This window comes from Homalodisca vitripennis, unplaced genomic scaffold (genome assembly GCF_021130785.1).
Source record: "Homalodisca vitripennis isolate AUS2020 unplaced genomic scaffold, UT_GWSS_2.1 ScUCBcl_3334;HRSCAF=8809, whole genome shotgun sequence".
Lineage (NCBI taxonomy): Eukaryota > Metazoa > Arthropoda > Insecta > Hemiptera > Cicadellidae > Homalodisca > Homalodisca vitripennis.
This window is the reverse complement of record NW_025779466.1, coordinates 28,436-40,193: the sequence shown is the minus strand read 5'-3', so window position 1 is coordinate 40,193 and position 11,758 is coordinate 28,436. Positions and strand designations below refer to the sequence as shown.

Genomic DNA, 11,758 nt, shown 5'->3' with positions numbered 1-11,758 from the left:
AATAAGAATGCATTCAACCTACATTTAACCTTATTTATTTGTATTAATCTGATGTTAACTCGTCCATTATATTAATTAATAACTACAAACTGACAACCATTAAATACAAAAAGGAAAATAAATTAAAGTAAAGATATATATTTTGCCAGGCGAAGTTAGGTCTAAGAAGCCCTATCTAACACTTAACCTGGGGACCAACGGCTTAAAGGTGACTTCCAAACCACCACCAATGACCGGACAGGCTGCTTGCAAGGACAGGATCGCTCAGCGGTCACCCATCCAAGCAGCAGTCACGCTCGGCTTATCTGCTTATCTTGCGATTGTACCGTTGTGACCGCTACAGTGATAGCCATTGGCTACAACGATAATATTACCTTCGGTTTCTGTCCAATAAGCAATTGTAACTGTTTAAAATAAAGACCCATTAAACATTACTTAAATTTTGTTATTTTTTCACTTAAAAATGTTAGTTAGTCCTAAATAGATTGCTTCGAGACGCCCCTTTTAATCGAGACCTGGTGTTAACTTTTATATTCCTTGTTTTTTTCTTATAATACACATCTTCAAGGTAAAATACCTATTTATGTGGTGGTATAGCGACCCTAATCTTGAATCCAACCACAAAAAACCTATACGAAAATATACCACACATATCCAAGATAGCATTCAAAATTAACTTTCATTTTACGGACAAATACATTAACGGATATATTATGTCACTACTAAGATTTTCATATATTCTATAATTTATATATACATCTTGAAAATATATAACTATTCTATATAGCTATAAGCTCTACATCAAAATGAACAAAAGGTTTAGACAAATATTAATTTACTTTATTGATAGTTTTAAACGCCTTTACGATTAAAAACACGTTCTAATTGTTTGTTTAGGTAATAGTGTATCTGTACGTATTGTATAGATTATAGCAAGCATATATTCAGAAAAATTAGTTATCTAAAGATATATAGTATTTTGATAGTTGTAGAAGCCAAAATCCAGCTAATAAAGTACTATTAAACATAAAATAAATATACTCTTTAAGGTGAAAGGATAGCTGCCAACCGATGTTACTGAAAGGCAGAGACAGAGTAGCCTTACTAAATCCATTTTCAGTCACAATAAAACCTAAACAGAATAATATATTGTCAATGATATATATATATATATATATATATATATATATATATATATATATCTACCGATAACCAAGCCATTACTGAAATATATATTTCATGCAGTAAATAAAACACAATGGTATATGATATATAACACAATTGTGACATAGGATGGTGATTTCTGTCAAAATGTTCTGATAAACCTTATGAATGTGTGAATGTACAAGATTTTTAATTTTTTGTAGGAAAAATCAAGAACTTTGTAAGCATTTGATTTATTCAAGGACAAATTGTCGAAAACAATCCATGCAATTTGCACACCCTAAAAATTCCTTGTTTTAGTGTATCTCTATCACAAGCATAAAACTTTTATTACATCTATAATGTAAAATACATTAGGTCAGTTTTTATGTGGTCACCTTATAGGATGTTAACCTGCTGTTTAATGAGAAAACTTCTTCACTGATATTGTGCTTTAATTAAAAACCAACAGAGCATAAATAATAATGTATAGTGATTCTACAACGTGTGGGTGTACTTTATAAAGTTTTATTCTATTTGGCGTAAAAACGTATAAGTCGTTTTTCACACTTCTCAATAAATTATTAACTAATACAACTGATTGTGATTGTTTAGTTTATTGATAAGAATTTTGTGGATGTAGCGTCTCCACTTAAACCTGCTTTATTAATAATACAAACGAACATGAAAATTCAAATAATAATAAGGCTGATTGATTTAGAAATTAAAAAAAAAACACTACTTAAATATGGCTTGAATCAAATTATACAAATAACTGGCAGTTACTTGCGGCTTCGCACGCAATTTTGTAGGCTTTGCACGTGAATGAACAGTGCTGGATGGAGTGAATTATATTTACGTCGCCGATGTTGGAGTTTGCCTTCATGCCATAGCTGATTTTCCCCGATCAAGATAAAAATTAAAAATTATCTACTATATGTGTGTGTGTAATAATTTATTCTCTGAGCAGTTCTGCGATAGCTTATATTTCTGTGTAGTTTTATTTTATTATTAGTTTTTAAGAATAGAAAAATATATTCCAATTGCTTTATTTTTTGGGAAATTAGGTATACAAATATAATAATATTGATATTTTGTTGCAATTCAATGATTGGCAAGACAAAATAAACGTTTCCATTTCATTTGAAATATACTATCGCATTTTTCAGATCGGTTTCTTTTTAATGAAAAGACTGTTACTGAGCTACTCCACTTTAGCTTTGTTCAAAGGTAAATAAATATTGTTCCCATCAATTTATTTTATTGAATTAAACGTATTTTCAATCGTACAATGACGTACCCAGCGACGGGATCCAAGGGTCCGAAACCCCCTTCCCCAATTTTAAATTTTTAAATTAATCTTTTGGTAAACGATTATTATTATTTAAATAATTCTGTATTACTGACATGTGCTGCTGAAAGATCGTTGTTTACAAAGAAAACACAAAGAATTGTTTAAGAAACAAAATGGAGTCCTACTTTCTGTCCACTACGGGAACATATCAGTTGTCTGGACTCCCCCCTCACCACCACCTAAACATTTATATAATAGTGATGGTCTAAGTAAGTACAATTACGTATTCCTTGACAAAATAAAGTTGATGGACTTATCATAGCTACAACATATTTAATTACTCTTTGCATACGGGTTGGATTGTGGTTCCGAATATATAGAAAAATTGCAGTTGTAAACCAAGGCCGTACTCAGATTTTTTCGGGTCCCGTCATTTCCCGCCACACCGCACGGTCCCATTAAATAGACGTCCCTGAGGGCCCAGGTCCCATTAAAATTATCTCAATAAAACGGTCCGACTACGGGCCTCGTGGTAACTAAAAGTCACAGAAGTGCTAAAACAAGTCAATTTTATGTAGTGAAACGCTGTAAATTTCCTCAGTAAAGCACTTTATTGCTGGCCGTTAAATAAATGTACAATAAACAAATCAAATATTTACACAATCAACAGCTGATGTGCAATATCTGTTTAGTAATAAATTACTTTACTTAAAATTTCAACATGGTGATTTATTACAATTAACCAATCCCCGTAACTTAAAAGTCCTTCAGTAATGTTTCAGAGGGAATGCTGAGCGACTGCCACATACAACAATAGTTGTCGTTGCTCACTGGCAACATGTCTCACAATGGTTGGGGTTTTCTCGTAATATTATTGACCATTGGTTCATGTAAGTAAACCATTACACATTCCTATTGTACATTTTGCATCTTTAACGGAGATACAAAAACAATTTATTAATTAAAATTAGATAAATTTATTTTCATAAATATTTTTATTTATGTTTTTGTACATGTAATCTACACAAAGGTACTCAATGTTTCAGTAAAGTGCAAGTAACAGTTGATAGTTCATTCAAGTAAATTAGCTTACTATATACTATTTTGAGTGATAAAAACCGTGATGAATAATTCAGACGGAGTACAGAGCTAGAATAACCATCACAGGAAGTTACCATAGTAGTTTTTAGTCATGCATAGAATCGATTCATTGATAATCATTTTTAGTTTGATATTGAAGCTAGGCAGTATTTTTCATGCTTCCACTGATCAAAATCTTCCGAGTCTTGAAATTGAAAATTTTGGTGGGTTTTCGGCTCATGTCAGCGAAAACGTTAGTTGGCCAATTTAAGTTTTTAATTGGTATTTTTATTTAAAAGTCGGAGGATTTTTCTGAAAGTAATAAGATATATTTAGTTATAAAATCCAGCAGTATGACAGAAGTGCTTAATAAGGATTTTTATAGTTAGATGTGAGTAATTATAGAAGAATCCTGTTCAACATTTGAATATCTCAATCCAGTAATTTTGCTTTAATTTTCAGAAAAGTGTAATAAAAAATAGGCCATCACTAGTAGCAAACGTGGTTCTTTTTGGTATGCAATCGTTTTTTTTCATATTAATGAAATGAGATGAAACGCCGAAAGATACACATTCTTTACTATATGGAAAACAAAACAAAAACTTATAAGTTAAATTTCATAAATTATATAATTTAATTACCTTAACGTAAGCATAAGGAATCCATCCTATAACATAAAACAGTCAACTGAAATGCACTATTAATTTCCCATTACAATTTACATTTGAAAAGTAAGGTAGATCGTGGAGTTAGTATTGCCATTAATGTCGTTGCCTTTGTTTGTTAAGGCTTTTTGAAGGACTGAAATATTTTTGTTTTCATTTGTGTTATATTCGAAATTTTAAGTTTCCGGCTCGCTGTCAAAAGTTTCGTAAACTGTGCAATACCTTTCCAATTTTCTACTTTTTTCTGCTATCTTTGTCTGTTTTTCAGCTATATTTGACTTTTTAATGTTCGAGGTCGAGTTCAAAAAATCTTACGGGACACATCCAACTTCAGCTATAGTCTTCGATGTACCCTTCCGAAACACTCCATCATCCACGTCTCTTTAAATTGAGAAGCTCACCACTTCCTTCAGCCTGCAATGTTGACGATGATATTCTTAGTGTATGACTTGTAACTGTCAGGGTTGTAACGCAACAACATTACCTGATAGTGTGACACCCAACTTGCTGAGTATTACACGTTCCGTTTCTGCAGCCGACAAACTATCTGTTACTTTTCATACAAGAAGAGCGCAATGCTTTATACATGTGGAGCACATCACAGGGATGTTTTTTTTTGTAATAGTACAACTATTTATCGATGAATTCCTTTCCTTTTTTTATGAGTACAAATAAAACGCCTTCATTGTTATGAACATCACTGGTACTCTAAGTATATCGTCCCTTTTACACTCTTCCAAATGACAATTGATGAAGGAAATTAATTTTCTTTTATGACTATGCAGCTTTTAATGATTAAAACACTTTCCCGTAGTTAATAGATTCGATGTTTTAATTATTCAGATAGAAAAACAAACAAAATGTAGTTATTAACAGTACTTAAGTATCATACTTTCTTCCAACCTTTACAAACTTTTCAAATTCCACTTCATACACACCTTGAGAGTTTACCGAATGTACGAAACACGTGAGGTTGGAAATCTCTTAGTAATAAATACTACATTTGCGAAGTTTACTTAGAAGGTTAATTGTAACAAATAACACTCACAAACGCCACTTTTATATGTTAAAATAAAATGATTACTTGCCACGTTGCTGCCAAAATAGTGTAATAAGTTGTTTTTAGGTTAGAGTTGGCCACACATACTTGTAATTGTGGTCAACTAATATTCCGGTTTGTTAATTTTTTTCTCATTATACTGTATATTTTATACTGTATTTTGTAATTTTAAAGGAATACATTTAATTATTTCATCATAATTAATGAACTTAAATGATATCTTGGGGGTGGGCCTAATGGTTCCAATGTTTTATGAAATGTTCTATGTTCTATGCCTGCGAAAGTAATCATTAAACAAATATAAATAATTTCCTTTCACGTCGATGTCGATTCACACACCGCGGCCCCAATATCTTGGCTCGCCATTACAGCTGTAATTATAAATAGGGATATTAGAAGACTAGAAGTCTAGAACATGAACACTGGACATATGTTATTAACGATGGAAGGTTTGAAAAGATAACAGTAACTAGGACATTTGCTATCGTTGTATGTAACAAAAGGTATAACACAACTTTTCGAGGTTTGGAAGAAAACAAAAATCTTTCCATTACTTTCTTCTGTCTGTTCTTTATTTTTGTATGTATTCATAACCTCCCCCCTCATGTGATGAATAGAATAGATTCCAATCCTCGAAACGTTGTGTTATACCTTTTGTAACAAATAACGATGGCAAAATGTCAGAAATCTAGCTATACTGTCTAATTTAAATATCAAAAGCACCTATTTTTCTGCATTTAATTCTACTGAAGTGGGCACAATGTACTGATTTATGACATTGTTTTGGATTTATTTAAATATTTAGATTTTTATTGGCGGCTGAAAGCAAGACCTGGGAATCGCTCGTCACATTACTTCAGGCTAAGGTAAAATAATTAATTACTTGGAATGCGAAACATACCGTGTTCGAATCCGGACCTCTAGGTCTAAAAGTTGAGGCGCTAACCTCTTAGGTAGTTCATGCCATTCGAGTTTAGTACATACGCGCGCTGCAGTAAGTGCATAATTAAACTTTTTATTTAAGATTTATTTAAACACAAGCATATATTGTTTGCATATGAAATTATTGATGGCTTTCTACCATCTTATTTAACCGTCATAAAGTAATTATTGATTAAGGTACGTTTTGTTGTTTTCATAGCGTAATGAGTTATTTTAACTCAATAGTTACCGCCATTTAATGTACATGGGAAACAACATGGTGAAGTGTGTTCAGTAAAATAATCTTAGATAATTTTGGTTTAGGTTTTATTACAATATTGTGTCATACATATACGGGTGAAATTGTTAAAACACGTTATAATGTTAATGCTCTGGTAACTGTGATAACTATAAACCTTTGGAAACAACCAATGAGATTTTCTGTTTCATACCAAAATATTTGTCTATGTATATCCCATTCAAGTATAAATATGTTTACAACATTTTTACCGTTTTCAAAATTACTAATAATAGCCTAAATGTTTATCTTTGGAATCTGATAAACCAGAAGTTATTTCAAAATCTGAAATAATGTTAGTTTTACCAATACAACGCCTCTAAATTAATAGGTAATTTAAGTATGTTAAAAGGCAATTTTATAAAGCACTAAGTAATGTTTTATATTTCTGGGCCTAGTCAAACACACATTTAGTAAAAATTTAGTAGCACTGTTTTACTGCCACATGAGGGGTTAGCTTTGAAATTCAAGTTTTGTGAAGGTTCAAAAAGGAAACGAAAATCTTCTGAAATTTATAAATTTCAAACTTGCAATATATTTTTCAAATATAAAATATGCAATATAAAAGGTACAACACTCACAGTTTGTCTTTTATTCAATTTTCACAATTCAAAACTTTCACATTCTAATCTGATCTAGCAATACTTCACTTTGAATTATCTTCGAAATTCAATTCTATTCTGTTACTAATTTCTTTACTTTACTTTAAATATCAACAATATTTGTACTATAAAAATTCTTCTGTGTTAGAGAATATTAGATATTCTTCAGTGTTAGACAATTAAAGATATTCTTCAGTGTTAAAGAATTAAATTGCTGAAAGCATCCGCAGATTCGATGATGATTAGCAAGAAACAACTCTAAACACTTTCAAATGATTTATATCGTTACCACTACCACAGATCTGAGACGGGAGGTACGGCACGTCTACCTCACCCCACCTCTCAATTTCGTTATCAAACTCTCCCATCTGCGATGCGCGCCTCGCTGATAGAAAGCTTTTTGTACTGTCCAGTCCTCATCATTCTTCTGGGCCTACTCCTTCCACCAGTAATCCAGTTACCCCAAAATTACTATTTAATACAATCGGTACAGAGTGATAAAAAAGTAAGATGAATTTTACTAATCACCCTATAACTTACACAACTCCATGTTACAAATGTTTTAGATTTCTTTGACTCCATTACAACAAATTAGTAAATTATATTCCCTTTGTTCCCTATAGGAAAAACAGTAACTCCCTCCCAAAAATCTTCCCCTTATCAAAAAGTAAATAATCTTTAAACCTTCCAAACGGGCTCACCTTTTAAAAATTCTAAAAGCCTCTGATTGTTGAAATTTCGTTATTCAAAATGAATTTGAAGTACCCAATACCATGTTTCAGCAAGTAAATACATGAGTGAGTAAGTCAGTGAATCAGACAGATAATTCAGACTTATATAATACTAAACTATTATAATTTTCAGGTGAATCAATCCGAGCCGTATGCGAGACAGATGAATGTAAGACAGCTGGTAAGGCATTATTTATCATCCGATTACAAGATTAGATTAAGCAGATTTTACCTTAAAACTGTGCTAATGTTTAAGGGACCGCAGATCATGAACTATTGATTCTATTTTTATGAAAGATATTTTAGCAACCATATCACTGACCCTTATGTTATATGTGTATACATTATATGTGTTATATAAGTATAAATAAAATGCATGCAGATAGAATTATAAGGATAACTAATTATCGAATAATATGTTTATATGTATTCTTTTAAGTATAAATAAAATGTATAGATGTATAATTATATAAGTATAAGGTGTAAGACATATGTATTATTAGTAAAATAAAATTCATAGAATAGATGTACAGATAGTTGCTGGAAAGGAAGTCTCGTATTGCAATTCGAGACAAACATCCTCCGGATGTAAGTAGATACGCACATCCGCCCAGACGCCGATTGGTGAACAAACAAGAAATGCTTATTTGTAAAAACCGTGCGACAATGTAAGGGACAGCCATGCTGATATGGAAAATTGTTACTCACCAATTATGATGGAGGAGATTTGGCAGAGGCGTGGTCAATGAGCTGGCGGGAGAAGAACATCAAAACTGAAGAACAAGGAGGAGAGGTGGAAGTAGAGGCCGGGAATTCGAAAAGTGAAGTTCGGGAGTGTTTGTGTTCGTGTGCGGAAAAATATCTCTAGGCGTAATAAGTGTGATGTGAAATAAAATGTAAGTAATTTTAAGAACTTAGTATATTTTAGGGTTCATTAATCATTTTCAATTCCATATCTATTTAAATGTTCACAATTTCGAAAATATAAATTCATGTAAATGTTTAGCTATTTTAAAGAAAGTTTCTCATGTTAGTCCATGAACTCATTATTATTGCAACACTACAAAATTACTAGTAAATGTTTATAATGAATTAAATTCAAAATAAATTGTAAATGAATAATTTAATATTAAATGTGTCTTCAAAGTATTAAGACATTAAGTTTTGTGCTTAATATGTCGATTGACGCAATCAATTAATCAATTTAATGAAATGTTGTCACAAATAAATGTGTTGGTTCATTTGAGGGTATTTGTACTGCCAATCTAACCTATTATTAAATCCTCTCACAGCAACCCTTGCTCAAAATATGTCACAACCTTAATCTTAAACTAAACCAACCCTACAAAACCTTACATGGTGGAGGCGCTAAAAACTCGATTGGCATTCAAATTCCTCACATGGGCGAGCACATAGTTTCATAGGCTAGGTATAAATTAGAACTAAATAATATTTATAAGAAAGTATTTAACTAAAATAGCCTACTTCAGTGACCAAAACCACTCATTTACCTAAAAGACAAATTAAATTTCCAATAACTCAAAAATATTTTCAAACCCGTAATTAGAGTAACGCCAAGTAAACTAAACGAGGTACGTCAATGGGACATGTATAATTAAATGGAAAACCATACTACGTGAAGATTTAATACCATTAGACACATATAGGACTTCCAAAAGTGACATAATAAAAATATTAAATGAAAATGGAATTCTATCTAGAGACACAGACACTGTAGCAGACCTCAGACCTATCCTAGCGGCACTTAAGAACTTAACACGTATAAGCGCAAGTCACCCTAATATTTAAAACCATATTTAATAATTTAACTACACGAAAAACTCACCTAAGTGAAGAGGACAGGGAAAACTATAAGGATCTAGCTACAATCGAGGATTTTCTAGTGCAGAGAACAAATTTATACGACATAGTACATAACCCTGAGGCGGACATCAAGACACAAGCACCCCCAACCTTAGCACAACATTACGAGCCACTCACACTACCTGACAGAACGAACACAGTAACCATGGGGAAAACATACCGTTAATATCTGCTGGGACTTACACAGGTCTCCAGAGCGAAAATCCACAAGATATTTTAGACAAAATTCCTAGTGGCAGCAACTTCAAACAGATGGACAAGACAACACTAAAGTTAATTTATTCCCAGCGCAATTTATCAGGCACAGCACTAACTTGGTTCAAATATACAAGCAAAAACAACGAGGGGAAGTTATACAATGGGATCATCTTGCTAAAAGTTTCATAGAGGCTTTCACTCCATTAGCACAAAACCCAGAGTCTACAAATGATTTTAGAACACAAAATACAGGGAGAGAACGAGCCAACACTAACCTATTTTTTAGATATATTAACAACATGCCGAAAGATATGACCCTACAATACAGGACAAGCAAATTATACATTTTATCATACAGGGACTAAAACCAGAAATCTGTGAACGAGTTATAGGCCTGAAAAAACGACACCTTAAGTGATCTAGAGACTAATTTAAAAAATTACAGAACAGCTAGTTCTAACACAAATGAAAAAACAAAGAAAGATACAATAGGGTTGCAGCAAAACAGACCCTATAGTACACCCTTATATGAACAAAACATCATCCATAAACTACAAGCAGAAGTTAACACCCTAACCAATTTAGTAGCTACCCTAACTACAAACCAAATTTCAAATCATAACCACAGGTACGAAAGGTCTCCATCCCCGTATGAAAACTCAAAATATAAGCCAAGATATGATAGAACAGCTAGTCCTCACCAGAATAGACATATGGAAAGCCCAAACTACCCCAAACAAACCCAAAGGCCACCTATGATTAAACACGTTACTTTCAGTGATAGGAGAAGACAAAACCTCTTCCCAAATACAACCTGCTAGACAAAATAGGTTATTGCACTATTTGCCGTAAAGACAACCATAACACTGAACAATGTTGGTTCAAGCAACGTTCATTAACTTCTCAACCCCAAAGTAACCGCTTGGCACCTAAAACAACAATACACAAGACCTGTTCTGCAGGTACTGCAAGCGAACAAACCACAATATCGAATCATGTTACAAGTCTAATTATTATAAACAAAATCATCAAAAAAAACGGGAAATAGGGGGAGGTCACACTAACCCTTACCGAACTTCCCCCTTATCAAAAGCGAAAACAAATAACACCATAGATCTTAACCAAAGGAATCGACAAACTTACAAATGTATAAAGTCTATGACATTTACTCCAACTAACCCTAAAGTACTACCACTATCAATCCCTGGAAAGACCAGTTCAGAAGTGACATTTAAAGCCATAGATTATAATCAAGAATTCCCACCCTTAAAGAAGATGCAAGAAATTTAAACAACCTATTATGCAGAAGCCTATAGACACCATGAAACTTAAATCTGCGTTCAATCCAACCCCAACCCTAAGTGAACCAAACCCCTCGGGGACAACAAATATAAATAAACCCAGCTTTACAAGAAACCTTGCAGTCTCAGAAAATTTCACCACGACAGATAAAACCTAGTGTATTAAAAGGAGTAGCGCACGTAAAACAGGACCCAGATTGTAGTATGGGGGAGGTAAAACACACATACTGGATTGGAAGAAACCATTGAGATAGACACTATACAGATTTTAAATCACATAGAGCAACAGAAGAAACAGAAGATAAGTACTTTTGCAAATCACATAGAGCAACACAGACCGAGGAAAAATAAAACATTTATTATAGAGGATATTTATGAACTCATATTTAATTGCGAAATAAAACGCAAGAAGAAGATAACCTGTCCTAACAATAGACGTACCTTGCCTTGACCACAAACCCTCGACATCCAGTACCCTGCATTATAGCTACAGGATGTAACATAAACATTATTAGAGCAGACTCTAGTTTTTGTGAAACAAAATTAAATACTAGCAACATACCCTCGTTGATATCGGCTAA

The 11,758-nt window shown here is 32.7% G+C and overlaps 1 protein-coding gene across 1 annotated transcript in view; it reads left to right on the top strand.

Moving 5' to 3' along the window:
* Positions 1-3,198: 3,198 nt before the first annotated feature.
* Positions 3,199-11,758, top strand: part of LOC124372484 (neprilysin-2-like) — a gene marked incomplete at its 3' end in the record, with an annotated part of 32,517 nt that continues 23,957 nt past the window's right edge. The window contains 2 exon segments of the mRNA XM_046830886.1: positions 3,199-3,327; positions 7,928-7,975. Coding sequence (XP_046686842.1) covers positions 3,276-3,327; positions 7,928-7,975 — 100 coding nt within the window.